Raw genomic sequence first — 20,244 nt, 5'->3', positions numbered from 1 at the left:
CTCTCTCACTCCTCCACGACCTCACCCCCACTCTCTTAATTCGCTTAATTGAAATTTATCACATATTTAAACCATTTTAAAAGGATTATTTGAGACCCTCTGCTAAAAATGTTGTTTTTACCTCTAGTTCTCCGTTTAAAACAACCAAATTGTTATTCATTTCGAATGTAACATTCGCAGTGTATAAAGGGTTTTCTATTTTTAATTTTCCATTCATTAATGTACGTTTTAAAAATGACAAAGGTGTCTCAACTTCAAGCCCAATTCGGTACGTTCCTTCGTTGCTTTCGCTATTCTCCTCTAGGTTGTCAGCAACGTATTCGCATGCCAACTTTGAAAAACCCTGAAAGCATACAATTTCACATTACTAGCTTGCAAAATTTATTTGGCGAAATTGGAAGAATTTCAGGTTTACCGTATAAAAGTTTTCATAAGAATGGGCATTTGCATCCAAGTTTAAATCAAGGGTTCTACCTATTTTACCCTGTAGCGAAAAAGAACTGTTGGCCGCCGAGAAACAGTAGCAAGATGTTGTCACATCAAAATTGTTTTTGATATTCAAATAATCCTAAAATCAGAATTCACAAGTAGATTTGTAAAAACCTAACTCCATTCATTCGATGTAATAAATATAACATATAATATGCATGTAAATAATAACATGTTAACATCCAGTGTTAGAAGCCGTTAGATCAGCATGCAGTGAAGTTATTTTGGGACCACATCACTCTCCTGCGAGAATTATTAGGTAAAGTAGCACAAAGGACTTCTAACGATAGGATAGTTTAGAATGGAACCTTTAAGCAGTCCTATAGAGTTCAAGCCCGTACGTCCAAAAAGCCAACATGGCAATGTAGTCTTATTTTGTTTGTCAATATGTGTTTAGATCATCTGCCGAGCAGTTGTCTTAACATTATAAACTGTTTTTTATTATTTTTATCACCTTATTGTTAATTATATATTTACTCAATTAATTTTCGTAATGAAAAATTTGAGTCACAGGTGGGATTTGAACCCACGACTTACGGCTAAATACACCGCTGTGCTCTACCAATTAGCTACCGTGACTTTGATCACCCATGCCACAAACTTCTCATTTCGACTCCCCGTTTATTCCAATTGTAAGCAAATCGCAGCTTCATATAGAAACACATTTTATTAACGAATGTGCTACATTAGCGGGACTGTGTATGATTCACAGGTGTGATTCTAGGTTAATACTAACTTCACTATTTTCGTGGTCCGCTTGACCAATTAATACTTTACAATTCATTAAGGTTTTTAGTTGAGATGAAAAAAAGTTAATGGCACGAGAGGGATTCGAATTAAAAATTTAAAAAAATCGTGAGTCATGACCTTGGATATTTAAATGAACCAAACGAAAGGATCTATATAAANCCTATATATGTTAAAATATATATGTTCGTACTAGTGGTATTCAGGAGGATCAATATCGTTTAAAGAAAAGCCTAACAGAAATTTATAAAAATTGCACTAAGTCTGTTATATTTCGTGGTCTGATTAACCAAATAACCTTCAATTAATTAATCATTATGTAAGGTATTGGTTGAAACGAAAAAGTTAGTGTCACGAGCGGGATTCGAACCCACGACCTTCGGCTCAATACACCGCTGCTCTACCACTTGAGCTATCGTGACCTCGATCCACTCAGACATCAACTCCCCATCTCAACCCCAGTTAATAATAACTTTTTTATTATTTATTTATTTTTTAAATCTGTATAATTAATTGAGTAAATTATAAATATATAGTCGTACATGGGGGTTCCACAACAGTGGTTAGTCTGAGGTATCATTCACAGTTTTTAACATTATAAAATGTATGTTATAGTCTGTGTTTAAGTCATACATGGAGAGGGCGTCGGTGGGCACAAGGTTTAGTCGTTGACACGGCGCTCATCACTGTAAGGTAAAGGTCCCGGGTTCGAATCCAGCGGCCCTGCATTCAAACCCGACATACTTACAAATGGGCTTTTTTTCAAAAAACACCGGCACCCTGAGGGCTGTTGCGAACCCTCGTTAAAAAAAAAAAGTCATACATGGGGATTCCACAACAGTGGTTAGTCTGAGGTATCATACATGGTTTGCAACAAGTATGGAAATATTTTTGAAGTATACTAGTGGGAGTTTTCTTGTTTTGTGTGACCATTCTGTGTGTGAATTTGATTTTGTCGACCTTGATTTTCCACTGAAGGAGCCTGGATTTGATGAGACGCAGGTTCTTTTGGAGTATCATTGAAGGTAAGGGTGATAGTGTTAAGTTGTTTGGGTAGGTCGGATGTATAAAGTGAGTTAAGCAAGGGAGCAAAGATGCTGCCCTGTGGGACTCCTGTTGGAATAAGATAGATAGGAAATATTGAAGTTTTGTGAGATATTTGGAAGTAATGATAGATTAAATTGGCTCTTAGGATAAGGTAGTAGGTAGCAGGTAAGATGTGTTTGAGATTCCACAACTCTCCCGAGTAACTACCCAGTACTTGGTGCACACCAGCCTTTTTAGCAAAAGGCAAAAGACAGATGGTTTGAAGCCTAAGAAAGTGATTAGATTTCTACAGAAAAAGTGAAATTAATACCACAAATGTAAAGTCGTCCGCCATCCTTAACTGCAAAAATGGAAAGCTGACATATGCAATGACATTATAATCATCCCCATCTTCATTTATTTGCATTATTCCGTGGACAGTTGGATACATGGGCGTGTCCAATTGGAAAACGCCTCTCCAATAACTGTCACCCATGTAAATTTCTTCAAGTGTGATTAAAGGGATAATTGGTTCTTCTTCTTCAGTTGTGTCGTTTCCTTTTTTCGGCGGAACAAATGGCAAGGCAAATTTATCTTCTGGTCTGAGCATCGCCTGAACTTTCAATCCCACCTATTTTTAGTTTAAAAAAATAATAATAATAATAAAAACTGTTGTTAAAGGAGTAATAAATAATAATAATGCTGGAAAATAAAGAATACATTGTTGGCAATGTCGTGATAATTACATTTTTTTTACTTTAATTGGAAGGTCTGCAAATTGATGAACCTGTGGCTTGATTGTACCCGATAATCTTTATGTTTAGTAGAAAAAACAAGCAGAAATAACTCAGGGATGATCAAGCTACAGATTGATGTTAGTTAATAGAAACTGTCAACTCAAATGTAGATAACATATGCCTATGTAAATTTGCAGTAGTGCTAACTTTCGGCTTACCTTCCTCTCAGCCAAACTAACTGAGGCCTCAAAATCCACTTTTCCTTCTAAAATCATTTTAGCCATTGCAGCACCTCTATGATATCCATCGATAGGAGTGTAAATTTTAAGACTATAATCGATGTCCTTCCAAGACGTGTAGTGGGATCTTCCCAAGAGACCAAGCTCAAAAGAATTTAAAATAAAACGTGCATCGACCTAGAATTAGATTTGTTTTAATCTGACTGTAAACCTCCATGACAATTTCCTTACAGTGTCAGGATTGATTTTTCCGACTAGCAGCAAGCGGTGCTTAGCACTCAGTGATGTGTAAATTTTGAGCCTTAGATTGAAATTGGAAGTTGACTGGTAAAAATAAATAATCTCAGACTCGAGAGCAGGCGTGGAACTTATAAAAAGGTTGGCTAAACCGGTTTTGTTCGAAGCAGAAAAAGCAAATTTGCCAAGAATGGATTTGTACTTTTCAAACGGTGTCTCAATATGAAAATTAAGAACGCTTTCAGTAAGAACTCTCATAGAACCTAAAAACAATTTTACAATTACATGCATCCAAAATTTAAATTATATCAATTTACATTACCTGTTGCACGTGTTATGTACTTTTTACCATTACCAATAATACGAAGATTGGCAACGAAATTGTGAGGATAAACGTTTAATTCCCCCGTCATGCCCGTCTTTCTCAGAAGTGCGAAAGGTGTTTCTACATGAAAAGAACCGTTATACTGTAAATGATGTGGCACATTCATCACACTCCCACTGGCTGCTAATGATACAATATTGCTTGAATTGGTCTAAAAATGGTGACAAAAAATTTATAAATGCTGAATTTTTCTTATAAAAACACAATCAATACCTGAATTATTAGACCTGTATTGAAATCATTTGGATACGAACTATATCGGATAACTGCTTGCATTGAATTCACTTCAGGGATTGTGCTATTCAGCACACTTAAAAATGACAGCACAGAAGATAATTCGTCAAAGCCATAATTATAAGACACTTCAATGTCAACTCTCTCATTTTTTTGCCACATAACATTTCCATTCGAATTCAACTTCTGCTTTTCTAACTGTATCCTAAATTACAATAGATTTAATGCTACAATTGTATTATGAACAAATAAAACCATGAAATGTGTCAGGAAGGGGTCAAAAAATTCCAGCGGCAATAGTAGAAATCGAACCTGGGGGTACGAAAGGATACTATGCCTCTCTGATATTTAATTTTGACTTTTCATCTTATCAAAGCTTATGCTTGGAACGCGTTATATAAACAGACGGAACAACAAACAAACCAAGAGCTAGAGACAATCCTTGTACCACCTCCTGCAGACGTGATGGCTCTTCAAAATGAGGGAAATATCAACATTGATTACAAAACCACTCAAATGGAAGTGACAGTTAAGATTTCACAGCCAGCATAAAATAAAACATTCAAAGCAAGAGAGCTAATTCTGAATAGAATCAGGAAATGGAAACAAAACCCTGTACCAATTAATTACCAAACTCCAGCACCAAGGCCAACCATTGGAATTGCTGACCACAAAAGTCCATGGCTGATGCTAACCTAAGGTGGTAAAAGAGACAGGTCACTAGGTAGCACCCCATCGAGTGAGAAAGACTTGTCCCAAAAAGAGCAAACCATCTCCAAACCTAGGAAGGGAAGGCAGTGAAACATATAAGAAAGCCCTCAAGGCTCTAAAAATGGATGTGGTGTTGGAAAGAAACCCAGACCACCAGCTCACAACAGACAGGACAGGGCTATTCAGCAGGTCATTCTAACTGAGATACGGAGATGTGAAAACTACAAATGATGGTTAAATTGAAAAGGGAGCTTTTCTGATAATGTGTGAAAACCAAAGAGTCAAATAATGACTCATGGAGAAAGTACCGCATATCCACTCAAGGGGAAGGAGCAAACCTTTGAGTAGGCCCTACAGAAAAATAATAAAGTGCCATGAAGGCAGATTTTGATCGTCTGCATAAAAGCACTACTACAATTCCCGGCTAAAACCAAGAATTTGAGGGACATCAGCCGGAGAGTGAAAAGATGGTAGACATAGGTGACCCTTCCTTTAAGTAGACAACCTAACAGCAAGGACTTTGCCATCTTCAGAGTGTCTGTTGGGTCCTAACGATCTTATAAAAGAGACTTGACTTCCCAGAAATCACAGACACACTGAATTCTATTAAGTGTAGTCTCTTATAAGGTTATCTTTGTTTGTTGGTGCCTTGAGAGACACACTGAAGATGGCTAAATGCTAAAACAAGTCTGACTGACCAATCCATTGAGGATAGGCAGACAAAGATTATCAGAATCAAATACAAGTTTACTACCCCACAAGGAGGAAATCTCAGGATAATAATAAATAGTAGCCTTACTGATAACCCAGTGTAAGTTGTTCCCATTTTTTAAATGGAGTTTCCAATTTCCCATTAAGTTTTGCAATACCATTCTTAGGCAAGTCATAAAAACCGTGTAGATATAATTTTATCGTGTCTTTTATACTCCAATGTACACTTCCGGTTAAAATGTAGTCTTCTCCTGTAACATTAAAAAAAGATAATTTGAAAGAAAACATGGATGGAAATTCTGACTCACTGTTGTGTTTCATCATGAAGAATGAGTTTATAATTCTCCCAGGGTATTCAATGATGCATTTACCATCGTAGTTCAAATTGCCGTACGAGTTCGACAAAACACTTGCGGTTATTTTCTGTGATGGGTCTCGATTCGCATCCCATTTCAGATCTAGTGCACTGTCGACCATAGTTTTATTTGATACTCCACGAAATACTAAATGGACATCTCGATATCTTAAAAAAAAGAAATATCAATGATAATGGCATTTAATGATTAATGAGACATTATAAAATTATTAATGTCTGTGTGTTGATTAATATCAGTGTTTCTTGTTTTTTCAATCATGCATGGGAATTTCACGTTCCATGTAATGCACAATATCAGAGATTGAATGGGATTTCACCGTAGGACAAGAGAATTTTCAGAGTGTAAAGGTGATGTGGGTGGATTAAATTTCATTGATTTTTATTCTCTATTTGCAAGACCAAGACTGGATAAGGTTTAGGGATGGGATGGGCCCTCCGGGATAGCTAAGTTCATTTATCAATAAGCCTCTCTATACAGTTACATCTACGATCCTACAGGTTCCAATCTCATTTATTTATTTATTTATTTATTTACGGATCGAAATACACTATAAAAAAAGACATTTTACAATAACAAAAAATATAAATAATATGTGTAAAAATACAAATAATATATATAAAAAGAATAAGGACGTATATACATGGTAATAATATAAATGGTAAATATAAATGATAAATATAAAAATACAATTAAAGAGTAAAAACTGAACAACAAAAATGAAAGACATAATTACTAACCAAATAAGGCAGAGGAAACAAAATAAAGCTGAAAGACAATTGAAACTACAATAATTAGGTACATATTTAATGAAAATAATGCTCTTTGTAAATATATAATAAGACTAGAGTGCGAGAATTAGTTGAACCAGTAAATGAAATAAATTGTAATAATTTTGTACAGTATGAAATATAAAAGCATTCAACTAAGGTTGTAGGATAAGGTTTTTCACAGATTGCACAGAACTATTGAAGAAGTCAATGCTATTGCAGATGTTGTTACTCTTGATCATCATTCTGTGTAGAGGAGAAGAGAGCATGTAGTTAGAGCTTTGGAATTCAATATAAAATAATTTATAGGTTTTAAGAGAGTACGAAGGGACATGTAGCTGTAGTTGAGAGAGGAGATAAGGACTATCAATGAGATTGTTTAATAATTTAAATACAAAAACAATATCAAAGTAATCCCTTCTTAGTGCCAGTTCGAAAAGTTTAAATTCAGAGCGGATTCCAGGGTAGGCAGAATTCGGAGGAAGATTGAGTTTGTAGGAAAGTTTTTTTAAAAATTTGTTTTGTACAGATTGAAGAATTTTTTGATAATTTAGATAGAATGGGTTCCAAACAGGTGTAGCATATTCTAGTATGGGTTGTACAAAAGCTTTATAAAGATGGACAAAACATAGAGGATTTTTAAATTCATAGGTGTTCCGGATGATGAAACCTAGCATCTTCATAGATCTATTTTTTATTGAAGAAATATGTTCTTTAAACTTGAGCTTTTGATCAAAAAGTACACCAAGATCCTTTACGACCTCAACTCGCGTTAAAAGAGCATCATGGAGAGTATAGAGATAAATAAAAGGTTGTTTCTTATGAGAGAATGTAATTGTGTAGCATTTGGAAACATTAAGAGCAAGTTTGTTATTAGAGCACCAGGTTAGGACATTATTGGTAGAATTTTGTAAATGAAAGCAATCAGAAGGAGAAGTAATTTTGGAATAGATTTTCAGATCATCAGCAAATAATAAAAATTGAGCAGAAGGGAGAGCAAGATGGATATCATTAATAAATAAGAGAAACAAAACTGGTCCAATATGAGACCCTTGCGGGACTCCCGAGGAAGCCACAAAGGGACATGATTTAAATGATTTTATTTTGACTATTTGTTTTCTGTCAGAGAGAAAGCTGGATAACCAATTCAAGATAGTTCCGGTGAAGCCATAATCCATTAGTTTCCTTAACAGTATTGTGTGATTTACTTTATCAAAAGCTTTAGAAAAATCAGTATACACTGAGTCTACTTGGTGTCCAGAGTTTATTGCATCTAAGATGTAATTTTGAAATGTGAGCAGGTTAGAATAGTTGATCTATTAGAGCAGAAACCATGTTACTGAGGTATAATAAAAGATTTAATGTCGTTTTTAAGTTTATTACAAATAATAGAATCAAATATCTTGGAGAACATGGATTGAATAGATATTGGTCTGTAATTGAAAACATTAGATCTATCACCAGCTTTATGTAGAGGAATGACAAAAGTGCTTTTCCAAGCATTGGGGAAAATACCTGTTTTTAACGACTGGTTCAGAATATAGTGTAAAGGAGTAATAAGAGCCGCAGAACAATTTTTAACTAATATAAGGGGTATGCAATCGGGACCAGAAGACTTTTTCACGTTGAGTAATGAGATAGAATTTAGTATTTCATTGTGTGAGATATAGTAATTAGAGATAGTGTGAGAAGAAGGGTTCTCATGAGGGTAAATTTGTGTACTTTTCCCTCTGCTCTGCCGCCAGTCCAGTCTGACACATGCCAATAAACTTCTCCTGTACAAGGTGTCATGCTGATGCTCCAGTACGCATGCCCCTCCTGGAGTCTCACCTGCAGGAATACTGTCGCCTGGCTGCACGTTGTGCAGAACAAGTTTGAAGGCTTGCGACAGACTTGTCCTGATATACACGAATACCATAACTGAACAATGTGACAAACTTGTTGATGGTGCTCAGAGATATAACAATTAAATTTTTAAAGCTAGTACCAGCTCTGCTGCCAAATAGGTAATTATAGTTTGGACGACATGCATATGTAAATAAAAATTTTTGTTCTGGATGAGGTTTAAATGGAATCTATGACTATCTAGAGAAGGATCAGGATTAGATGAAAGGATAGATGCAAAAAAGCATATATTTATAACAACAAATTATGTCCAGGCTCTCCCCTCCATGCTGGAGGCAGGAAAGCGAGAACGGATAGTTCAGTCTAGCCTAGGCATTGGAAGAAAAACAATAAGAAAAAATCCAGCTGAAAGCAAGTCAAATCAGATTTGTATCCATTTGATTTTTATTAGTATAATTTATTTCTGTTGTGTGGCCCATTTTCATTTATGGTTTTTGTTTGGTATTTTCCATTTAGGTTTATCAAGGTGGATTATTTTAGTTTTGCCCTTCAGGCCAATATTATTCACATAGTATCTAATTATTCTTATATTGTTAGTTTGTAAGCAAAGGTTCATGTTTTGCTGTTTTATATTTTTTATATAACGTTTTTGATTCATAAGGAAATACATTTTGGTTTTAAAAGAAACAAAATAGAGGTGTACCTCTGCAATTGTGTTCGTATTTTATTTCAAATCAAAATTCTTTTGATTTTGAGGCAGATCACCGGCCTCAAGGGGGTTAATCAAACCTTTAAAGACGGAATATACTTATTCCTTAAAGGACCACCAATATAGTATTGTTAGGGTGAAAAGGAATGTCAGCTGTATATTGTGAATAGGAAGGGCCCTAGGGCGCTGCCCTTTAGGACACTCACTATTTAAGCAATAAATTAAATTATATATTATATTCTGTGAATAGTAAGAGAAAACAACAAAGGAATGTTAGACGTAAGTTATAAAATCAGTATTATTTAGTTTAGAACTAAAGAAAAACAGTAAAAACCAAAAACCGACAGCTGAATGTAATCCATATTACTTAAACTGACTTTTAAACATTTTAAAAATTTTATTTAAAAATAAATCTTTTACCTGTCTAAATGAAGTTCTATATTTGCCTTCTTATTTATCGAGTCCAAATAACTGGTCAAAGTGTACGACATGCGGTTATACAATAACTCCACAATAGACTGATAATAACCAGGGCTTTTGATCGAGTGATTAATACTTAAGCCATACTTTATTTTGTTGTGTTCTGCCTAAAGATACAAAAATTATTTATTAGTAATTGACAAAGTATTTTTTTTTTTAATCTAGCAAGAACGATACTTGTGCTGGTTATTTTCTACAGGAGAAGGGGAGCATGATGGAAAATTCAAGTGTTGGGAGTTGGGCCCATAGCCATGGAGTTGACAAGCCAGGAGTCTAACATGCTTCAACTGCGAAGGATTAAATAATAACAAGGAAGAGTTCCAAGCCTTATTTAAAGCTAAGAAATGCAAAGTTAAAAAAAGACAAAGATATGACAAACTGAGTAATTCTGGTGTATCCGAGAGTAAAATGTATGAACCTTAATGAGAAAAGAATCTATAATGAGCATGATGTCTTCCAGAGTACAAGATCACATTAATGTGGTAACATTCTACAAATACAATCTATACAGTCTACATGTAGTGTTAAGGAACCATGTGCTCCCTCTGCACTTTAAAACATAAATTCTGCCTAACAGAAGAAACATGTGCAAACTGCCTGAGAGCCAAACTGCCCATTGATCATAACCTAATGAATAGAGTGCAAAAAAAACTAAAGAGATAATTTCTAGAATAAATTTTGATAAGGCAAAAGAGCAAAGAAATACTGCAACACAATACACATAATGAAAAGTTAGTGATAAGAGAACTGGCTACCATTGTAAGCGAAAATTGATATTGGTGCAATCCAAGAATGGGCTATGAGAGGGAAAAATCACTGCTTTTTGGCTTAGCCAGTAAGAAAATAGTGACATAAAATTCCTGGCTTTTATCGATGACCTTGTTATAATTATTGAGGAGGACATAAGTAATAGATTAATAGAAACAGCGTTAAAGGCCTCTAAATTAATCAGAATGGTGTCATCTAACCAACTTAAAAATAGCCCCTGATAAATGCCATACATTGATCATGAAAGGCCAATTAAATAAAGCCCCAATAATCCGAATTCACAGAAAACGAATCAAACAAAAAATAACAAAGTAAAAAAAAAAAAAACAATTATAAGCATATAGCTTCATGCAGAAGGCTTGCAAACTAGCACATTATCTTAATTATAAATAACCCAAATAGAAAGAATAACAGATAAGATTTACACCTGCAAATCTGTTTTATAATCCATTTCACTGTCCAAGTAGCGTCCAATGAGCAAAATGTCGTTGAAAAGATCCGATCTCGCCAAAACTTTAAAATTGTGATTTGTTACAAGATTTGTAGTTTTGTCCATATAAGACCCTTTCATATTTATAGTATGACCGCTAAACCACCTTCCAAAAATATCTAACTAAAAAAATATATACATTTTAACAATAGCGGTTATGAAAATAATTCTACTGAAAGATGACAGTAATTAATAACAATGCTATTTACATCGAATTCATTTAACATTTTTTCAAGAACTTTCAAAATGACAAGCATTTTTTCGCCCCCTGTAGGAAGGGTCACTCCCAACTTGTAATCAAAGTAAAGCAGAGTACCCAAAGGAATATTAACATCCAAATTAATTATTAGAGATTTTCCTGAAAAAAAAGTAAACAAACATTATTTCAAAAGGTTGTTTTACATATATTATATAGATACATTTACCTGTTGCATATTGTACAATAACTTCTTTGGACGAGTTTGAAGGTGAGGCAGTCTGAGAAAACTGCAGTTTAACATTAATCTCACTACTTGGTTTCACTATAGATGTTGATATATTCATCTTACTAAAGCTGAAAACATTAAGCTTTTGATAATGCAACACCATTAATAGTTCGTCTTCTTTTGCAACCGAAGGGTCTGAGGTGACTTCAATGAAACAATCAACGTGGTTGTGTGCTTTCTAAAACATATAATATGTGTTAATGTAAGAAAATTATTGTGAGATTTATTTGTGCGGTCAGACCAAACCCAGCAAGGATAAGGGAGACCAAAATCAGTAACAAGCAAATTATAACAACATAATAATTTGAACACACTTAAGCAAAAATGTTCCACACATTTGTTTAATTTGTATAATTTTCATAGAAGAAAAGTGAAAACATTTTTTATTCAAATTATCTCCTCTATAACAATACAAGGTACAAGAGTATAAATTGAGAGAGCCAGTGATTATAAGTTAGGGATGGGTAACGTTAGGTATGGTTGGGATTAGAATTGTGTTAAGTTTAGGATTATGGTTAGGGATGGGTTAATTAAGTAAGGTTAAGGTTAGGATTAGGTTAAGTAGGATCATGGTTAGATATCATTAGCGATGGGTTTGCATTAGGTAATTAAATAGTTGAAAACAATAGTTTTATCCACAAACTGTTTTTGGGAGTAATCTGGATTTGGAGCATTCAAAAGAGATTAAATATATGATTAGATTAGATAGGTTTAGGGTTAGTTAACCTTTAGGGTTTGGTTACATAGGATTGGGATTAAAATTGTGTTTAGGTAAGGATTATGGTTAAAGACAGGTTAGGTTAGGTATGCTTACAGTTACGATTGTGTTATGGTTAGGAATGGGTTAGGTTAGGAAGGATAGGAATTAGGACTGTGTTATATTTAGGCACTTATTAGGTGAGGTCAGGTAAGGATTAGGATTGTGTTATGGTTACAATTAGGGTGAGGGACTAGTTAGGTTAGGTAGGGTAAGGATTAGTATTGTGATAAGGTTAGGATTTTAGGTTAAGATTAAGACAGTTTATAGTAGGTAGGGTTAAGGATAGGATTAGGTTAAGATTAGTATTACATTACATAGGGTTAGTGTTAGATAGTTGCCCATTGTCAGGCTTAAAAGAGATTTAATATATGATTAGGTTAGGTAGGATCTGGGTTAGATAGCGTTAGCGTTGGGTTATGTTAGGTAGGATCTGGGTTAGAGAGTGTTAGGATTAGAATTATGTTATGGTTATGGACTGGTTAGGTTAGATAGGGTAGAGATTAAGATTAGTATTGTTATATTTATTTACCTGGTATCTTAAAGAAGTGATCATATTAACTTCAGGATAAGCCGTAGAATCCAGTTTTAACCTGCCTTTGTAGTGAGTGAGAAATTTAGTTGATTTATTGTCTATTTTAAGTTCAATCCGAACTGTTTCGAATTGTCTTCCTTCAAATTTATAATCCAATTTAAATTCGACAGCAAATGAAATGTCAGTGCGCCTTGTGCCACCATTAATAGCGATGGTAAATCGACTTGTGTTGAAGTTGAGATCGACATGGCACTGAGAAACTCCCTTCTTAGATATCCACTTTATCGAACCTATATAATTTAATGTGCGTTAATTACAAAAATAAATTAATTTTCACATGTCATTACTTACCAGACAGTGAAGTAATTGATTTACCATTAATAGAAAATTGCAATTTGGGAAGATATGTGTTACCATACTTTCCTTCAATTATTTGTACTCCGACATGTATGTCGATATGTTTTTTACCATTGATAACTAAACCGAAATTAACAAGTTTGTCAGTTTTTGTATTTCTGTAAAAGCCTACAACAAAACAAAAAGTAAGATTCTAGTTTCTAAGCTAATGGAGATGAAAAGCTACCTCTAGCTTCAACCTTAGTTAGACTGGATTGATACGCAAGCGTTAAGTTTTGGCTTTGTATATCCAAATCAATTACTGCTTTCATCCCTCTGTTTGTTTTTGATCCTGGTGTTTCAAATTTTAATACAATCAAGGTTTTATTCTAAAATTTAAAACAAACATTTAGAATTTAATTTTTTTTTTTTTTTGTGTTAAAACTGAAATAACTTACTGCTTGCCGATCTAGTTTGTATTCAACAATATATGTATTTGCTGTAGGATCTGATTTGATCAGTGAAACAGCAAATTTAAGTGGACCACTAAACAAAAATAGAGGGGATTCCAATAAATATGTTGAATTGGGCAAAACAGTTGTTGCACATAATTTTAATCCTACAGTATCATCGAGAATAGACCATGAGCAAAAGTTTTTCTCTTTGCGCCCAGCTGTCACACCATTTAAAATTATCTCTTTGTTATTATTCACAAGCATCAAAAGAGTCCTAAAAGTTGAGTTGATTTAGGCAAATATATTATTTAAATGTTAAAATGTAATTTACTCAGCATGAAATATTTCAGATTTTTGTAATGGTAAATAAAATGAAACTCTTATCAAATCGAGGGAATTCATGGTGAACACCCCTTCTAAAGCAGACGAAGTGAAGACGCTCGCTTTGAATTTCACACCAGTTTGTGAAATAAAGGCATCAACTTCCATCGATCCCTCTATATTCACACCAATACTACAATAAACAAAAAATTTAAAAATTTTACATTAATTAAACTATAAATTCATTTGGGTATTGCCAACCTACCTAGGAGTAAGCTTTCCATTTAATTCCAAATCATTATTCGCTTTGTAATTAGAAGAATTCATATAACCTCGGACATTTAAATTTATCGCTGCAGTCCCAATCGTGTTCAATTTTACCGGAATACCAGTGGACATGGGAGTTATGTACGAAGTGTCTATGAGCATCGCAGATCGATCAAATTTGATTTCCTTAAAAAAAAAATGAAGATTTAATATTACAAAGATAAAAAGAAAATATAACATTTCTGACCTGTCCACTTAAAAAGTCTTCGATTACTTTCACCGGGTTCAAGAGTGAGAGCAGTTTCAAAAATTCATCGGTACCTTGGACCGTGTAATATTTCAGTTCATTGCCAAACATCTTAATTGATGTAGTTATCTAAAATTTCGAATGGAACAATAGTAGCACACTTCTGACAAATCTTTGATTAAAGAATCATCTTATTACAATTTATTATGGAAGCTTTTTTTTAAAAAAAGCGAGCTTATTATCCTACCTTTATCTCATCTAATATTTTTTTGAATGGAATGCTATTAATAAGACTTTTCAAAGGATTTGGCGTGCTTCTGACAAAACGAAACAGCTTCACGAATTTATCCATCGCATCTTTACTAAACGGCCCATCAGCATAAAATAGTTTTTCCGCATACCACTCTAGTCCTTCAATGTGGAAAGTAATCTGTAAATAAGTTTTATTTAAATGAAAGATTTTTTATTCTTAACTGATTGTCGATGGTTTATTAGTAAAGTTAAAATGGTATAAAAGACTTGTGTAAAGTAAAGTAATTCCTGACATGCAGGACGTCCAACTACTCATTGGGTGTCACGGACAAGGAGACAAACCACTTTACAATAAACTTTTCATACCATTATCAATTAAAAAGCCTTAGGCTATGCTGAGATTTTAACCACTTGGCCACTGCAGTTCCCGTTAATTAAGTTTATCTTGTAGTAAAGAAAATAACACAAATTACCTCATAAACGTTAATGCTTTCTCCAAAAATGTCTAATGTAAAGTTAAACATCAAACTCCTTGGTATATAAGATTTATGAGAAAAAATTATATGCGTTTCATAAAATCCACCTAAGAAAGCCAAACATGTTATAAATTTAAAAAAAGTATTTTATATCAAAGTTCAAAATTTACTTACCTAAACCGAACCTATTGAGGTAAAATGATGTCTCGTAACTGTGAGAATATTGTCGAATATCTTTGTTGAATTTATCTGATAGTTCTTCATCTTGAAGCATGGCTTGGATTTCGACTCTGCTCGCTTGAGCAGACTTCATCTGATTCTTCAAATGACTCCATACAAATGAACCAACTTTAAAATACAATTAAATCAGAAACCCAATATCAACAATTAAACAAGAATGCAAAAAATACCTTGATTGTATTCTTCATCTTCTAAAATATTCCTGATTTCTTTCAAGATGATATAAGATGGGCATCTTATAAGTTGTAAGTAAGCGGCAATCCTTACTTCTTCCGTGTTTGTTTGGTTTTGATATAATTTTAAGAGATACTTTAAATTTGTTCCACAAGGCAGCCGTCTAAATTCAAAATATATTTAGTACCTAAATATTTCATCTGTCGGCGGTAAAATAAGTTCATAGAATTTTTTAATAATTCGATTTTATCCCTCCTTTTGAAGCAATGTTTATTAAGTCATTATTGATTTCACACTCTTAAAAAAAGATTATTTAAAATGTCTTGTTCATCTTCATTTGAGATTTCATATTTTTACATGGTTAATTGCTAATTTAAAATTGAGAAAAAATAGTAAGTTTTTTTATTTCTTCTTTTTTTTAAATTACTGCAAAGGAAAACTACAGCTCAGACTGCTAGTAAAATCTGTGATATAGTGATGATGCTTTAGGAGAAAGCACCTCCAAGGGTTTGCTTGGTTTAGAAGCGGAAATTTTGATTTGAAATGTTTTTCAACCATTGATGATGACCAAATTCAAGCTTTGTCACCAATAACCCACTCTCACTGACACGATACATTGCAGTGATAATTAACATATCTCAAACAAGTGTTTCGTCGCATTTGAGAGCATTTGGATATGTCTGAGGACTAGTAGAAATGTTCCCCAAATGTTAACTGAGAAGAATGTGTCGAAGAGAACTCGTTCTGAGATTCCCTTCTAAAACACAATGTAAATGACCCATTTTTGAAAAGATTCACAACTGGGGAATGAAAAGTGTGTCCTTTTGAACAATGTTCAGAGAGGAAAATCCTGTGGAAAATGCAGCAACCATTAACAACTTAAAAATCCCCAGAAGGCAATATTATGGCATTTAGTGGGATTAATAAAAGAAAGTGCTTCATTATTATCTTCTTCTACCTGTCTAAATCATTATTAAAGTGTGTACAGTACTCAAAGTGATTAAAGTCAATAACTGACCAAAATGACCTGCATTGCATAATTGCAAGGCAATTTTTCCATAAGGGCAATGTCCCTTTGTTTCTTTGCAGGCGCGCCAAAAATTGTTGGAGCTTGGCTAGGATGTGCTATCACACCAGCTGTATTCGCTTGACACTGCCTTTTCATATTTTCCCTTATTCCGGGCTCTTCAATGGCCGGGCAATGCAAAAATTGTCTGTTAAGAGGTAGTGGCTATAGAGAGGTGCCCATTATGAGAGGTTTCACTGTACATAAAAGATGTTTACTAGGGGCATTAGCCACAATGGTTTAGACGATGATGGCACTCATAACTGTAAGGTTAAGGCCCCTTACAAGGCCCCTGGATTCAAATTTTTGTTTTTTTAAACACTGTTATCCCAAGGGTTCAACCTAACATAACCTCGTAGTTGAAATACTCTTGTTAAAAATTAAAAATAAGATTTTGTTTACAAGTAGCTGAAATTTTCATTGGTTTACCATAAAAAGAAGGCCTGGAGTTATTTACAACGCAATACCATAACAAATATAAAAGCATTAATATTTTACTACCTATGAGCAGAAATTGCTGATATTCTGTTTTCAAGGTCAAGTTGATCGTTCATCATGCACGTTTTCAAGCTTCGCTCAAGTGTTTCTGTCATCACACCAGCATTTCCAATTGACTTAAGCGCAATATTTGCCTAAAATAGATTAAATTTGTAAACCTTCATTTTCACTTAGCCACGTAAACTTTCACTCAGTAATAACCTTTGTAACATCATCCAAATTTGTACAAGACTTATTAAACATTGATTCCAGCTTTTGAACAATACCGGACACATATGGATAACTGCCGCATTTTTCGTGAGCGGTGCAGAATCCATTTACGATTGTAGAAATAGAGAACATGGTTTGATTGTCCATGTAATCGCGCTGCATTAGTTCAGAAACAGACTCGATAATGTCATAATCTGGTCTGAAATAAATCAAACATGGAGTTATACTTGATTCTTGATATCTTGATAAATAAAAATCGATAAAATTCTAATAGGGCATACCTTGGATAGAAGGCCATGGCAAGCATCCATTCATTAACAGTATTACTTGGGATTTCCCTATTTACAACTGCCGCTGTCATCACTTTTATCGATGCTTTGCTCCTGATGTACGGGAGAGCATCAAGCATGTGTTTCCTACGAACAATTTCTTGTTTGTCATTAAAGTTATCAAAATTTGCAAAATGCTATCGGATGTACCTTCCCGTTTCGCATACTTTGTCAGCATCTTTGTATAATTTTGTAAGTGCATCGGTCGACAAGTCCCTTGCAATGTGTATAAGCCTGTTAAAAGAATCGGGATATTTTGGCTGAAACTCGACCTGAAATTTACAATTATAATTTTTATCCCTAAATGCAGTTGATTAAAAAAATTAAATAAATAAATTGGGCAATTACTGTGTGAAGTTCACATAGAAAAGTTATTTGCTTCTTGCATTCATATAAGTTGTCATGGGTTGCTCTTTTTGGCCTACTATGGTCGAATAACAAATTTCTCCTAGATTCAACCTCACCTAAAAGATAAAAATATATTTTTTAAAAATCCTTACATATTAAAAATCAGTGATGTATACCCAATTCTTTGATACTGCTTGTTTCTGTGAAAGAGAGCTTATCTTCTGACAATTGAATAATTTCACTTTTTGATACCGTTTTTGCGCCATTGGTTTGATTGTAGAAAGGTTGGTAAGCATGCTCTTCTTCACAATATATCGCAGTGTGCACTTTGTGGTCAATATGCTGGGTACAACGAACAAACGAGTTCATGGGTGTCCATTTGTGGTATTTCTTAAAAAAAAAAAAAAAAAAAAATGAAAAAAAAGTAATTTTACAATTATAAACAATTCATCGATAAAGCCAAACCTTTTGAAATATATATGGTGTCAAAGGTATTATGGAATATATTTGATGCCTATTTACACACGACAGCAGATCGATATTTTTTTTTACGATCAATGTCGTCCCGTTAACTTCCTTAAAGAGATACTCGACCAAGCAGTCACCATTAACATCTCGCTGCATCGCAAAAAATAAAACAAATTATAAACCATATGTTAAAAGTAAGAAGAGATTCAAATTCAAATTAATTTTACCTCTAACGAATGCTGGTCTAAATCAAACCTTTCCATCGTGTTCTGAAATGACGACAAAATTCCTCGTTTGATGTTGAGACCCCAAACTGATTCTCTTTTCGATGGACATATCTGCGATATTGTGCCATCTTCAAAGAAAAACCTATTACAAATAAATAAATCACTGTTATAAAATATGAGCGTTTGATAGAGAAGTGAGATTGATTGATTTATTTATCAAATTTCGATATTCATGCAGCACAAATTTTTAATATGTTTTTCGGGGAAAAGCGGAGGAGCCCTATGACATCCTCATGCAAGTAGTGCATATAAAGATTTAATTTTATATAAATAATGTTTTTGATTTACCATTATTTTTTTTTCTTTCGTTTGTGGGAAAAATTATCATAAAAAAACCACAAAGCTCTAAATTAANCAGTTCACTCCTGTTTAACTAACCATTGCTCTAAATATGGTGTCAGGGCTTATTCAAACTTTTGCAAAGAAATTAAGTGTCCCTTGCAGCATTACTTTTTTGAGCCATGGGATTTCAGTAGATAGACAGAGGGCAGAATGTGTCTCATGGAGATGAGGTACAAAGCCTCAATTTATTTGAAATATGTGTGGTGATTAGTGACCGTTAATCGATATTTATTTAGAAATCGTGAGATGCGGTCTCTCAACACGACACACAAGGATGGCACAATTACACAGAAGACAAACACTTTGAGCCCTGAAGATGATCTCAATAAAAGATCGAAACGTTGGCACGACAAAGAAAATGTTTTTCTGAAACCTACATCACACCAGACTGCATCTCACGATTTCTCAATAATTATTTGGAATACCTGTGGCTATTTAGTAAAGGCTCCATGATGTGCATGTGTAGAGGAGCATTGGTCTCATGGCTTTATAGAGGGAGAATTTATTATTATTGACACTTAATTTTGATTTTCTAGTGAATAATGGAGAGTTTTGATTGCTAGTTTACCTTTACTTAACAGTTTGTTCACATGTAAAATTAAGTTTGCTATATAGCTGAACACCAAGGTATTTTACTTTATTGGTCCGTGGTATGTTAATATCCCCTATGATTAGTTGTTTATTGATGAGTGGTCTATGTTTCATGAAAAAGGAAAGCCTCTGTTTTTGTTACATTTATTCTTTCATCCATCTTATTACAGGAATGTTAGATTTTTTAAACACAAGCTTTAATGGCTTTACTATGGTGCTTAAGTCTCCAGGATGATACATCAGTGTAAAAGGCCAATTGGCACTTTTCACTCATATTACGGAGTGCGTTTGGAAAGACAGTGAAAAAGGTAGGACCTAGAATCGACCCCTGGGAACATATTCAACAATCTTAAAACAAGGCAAAAGTGACTCGTTTAGGGATAACTGAAGGATCTGCCCTTTAAATAAGAGTAAGCGATTTTAGACAGATATGGAGGGAACCTACACTCAATTAGGCGGTAGATGATACCATTTTGCCAGACTGTGCCAAAAGCCTTCTCCATGTCTAGAAAGACTATGCCTGTGTGCTTTTTGTTATTGATGGCCTGTTATGTTGTCCGATACCCTCGACAACAAGTATGTTGTATTCAGTCCTGGACAAAACCCAA

At 34.0% G+C, this 20,244-nt stretch overlaps 1 protein-coding gene across 1 annotated transcript in view; it reads right to left on the bottom strand.

Moving 5' to 3' along the window:
* Positions 1-20,244, bottom strand: part of LOC106665317 (apolipophorins) — a 55,089-nt gene that overhangs the window by 26,656 nt on the left and 8,189 nt on the right. The window contains exons 6-37 of the mRNA XM_024229795.1: positions 18,644-18,785; positions 18,414-18,566; positions 18,125-18,338; positions 17,949-18,064; positions 17,751-17,872; positions 17,553-17,687; positions 17,263-17,470; positions 17,065-17,195; positions 15,494-15,660; positions 15,258-15,431; positions 15,081-15,190; positions 14,603-14,785; positions 14,356-14,484; positions 14,107-14,294; positions 13,852-14,034; positions 13,524-13,794; positions 13,313-13,454; positions 13,081-13,254; positions 12,727-13,019; positions 11,378-11,615; positions 11,162-11,310; positions 10,890-11,075; positions 9,635-9,801; positions 5,825-6,039; positions 5,605-5,767; positions 4,074-4,299; positions 3,798-4,011; positions 3,470-3,738; positions 3,218-3,415; positions 2,594-2,893; positions 416-568; positions 122-343 (exon numbers count right to left, since the gene is read on the bottom strand). Coding sequence (XP_024085563.1) covers positions 122-343; positions 416-568; positions 2,594-2,893; positions 3,218-3,415; positions 3,470-3,738; positions 3,798-4,011; positions 4,074-4,299; positions 5,605-5,767; positions 5,825-6,039; positions 9,635-9,801; positions 10,890-11,075; positions 11,162-11,310; positions 11,378-11,615; positions 12,727-13,019; positions 13,081-13,254; positions 13,313-13,454; positions 13,524-13,794; positions 13,852-14,034; positions 14,107-14,294; positions 14,356-14,484; positions 14,603-14,785; positions 15,081-15,190; positions 15,258-15,431; positions 15,494-15,660; positions 17,065-17,195; positions 17,263-17,470; positions 17,553-17,687; positions 17,751-17,872; positions 17,949-18,064; positions 18,125-18,338; positions 18,414-18,566; positions 18,644-18,785 — 5,935 coding nt within the window. The remainder of the gene's footprint in view (positions 1-121; positions 344-415; positions 569-2,593; positions 2,894-3,217; positions 3,416-3,469; positions 3,739-3,797; positions 4,012-4,073; positions 4,300-5,604; positions 5,768-5,824; positions 6,040-9,634; positions 9,802-10,889; positions 11,076-11,161; positions 11,311-11,377; positions 11,616-12,726; positions 13,020-13,080; positions 13,255-13,312; positions 13,455-13,523; positions 13,795-13,851; positions 14,035-14,106; positions 14,295-14,355; positions 14,485-14,602; positions 14,786-15,080; positions 15,191-15,257; positions 15,432-15,493; positions 15,661-17,064; positions 17,196-17,262; positions 17,471-17,552; positions 17,688-17,750; positions 17,873-17,948; positions 18,065-18,124; positions 18,339-18,413; positions 18,567-18,643; positions 18,786-20,244) is intronic.

This window comes from Cimex lectularius, unplaced genomic scaffold (assembly GCF_000648675.2).
Source record: "Cimex lectularius strain Harlan isolate CLEC.00 unplaced genomic scaffold, Clec_2.1 scaffold41, whole genome shotgun sequence".
In the NCBI taxonomy this organism is placed as follows: Eukaryota; Metazoa; Arthropoda; class Insecta; order Hemiptera; family Cimicidae; genus Cimex; species Cimex lectularius.
Note: the sequence above shows the minus strand (reverse complement) of the source record. Positions and strands in the feature narration are given on the sequence as shown.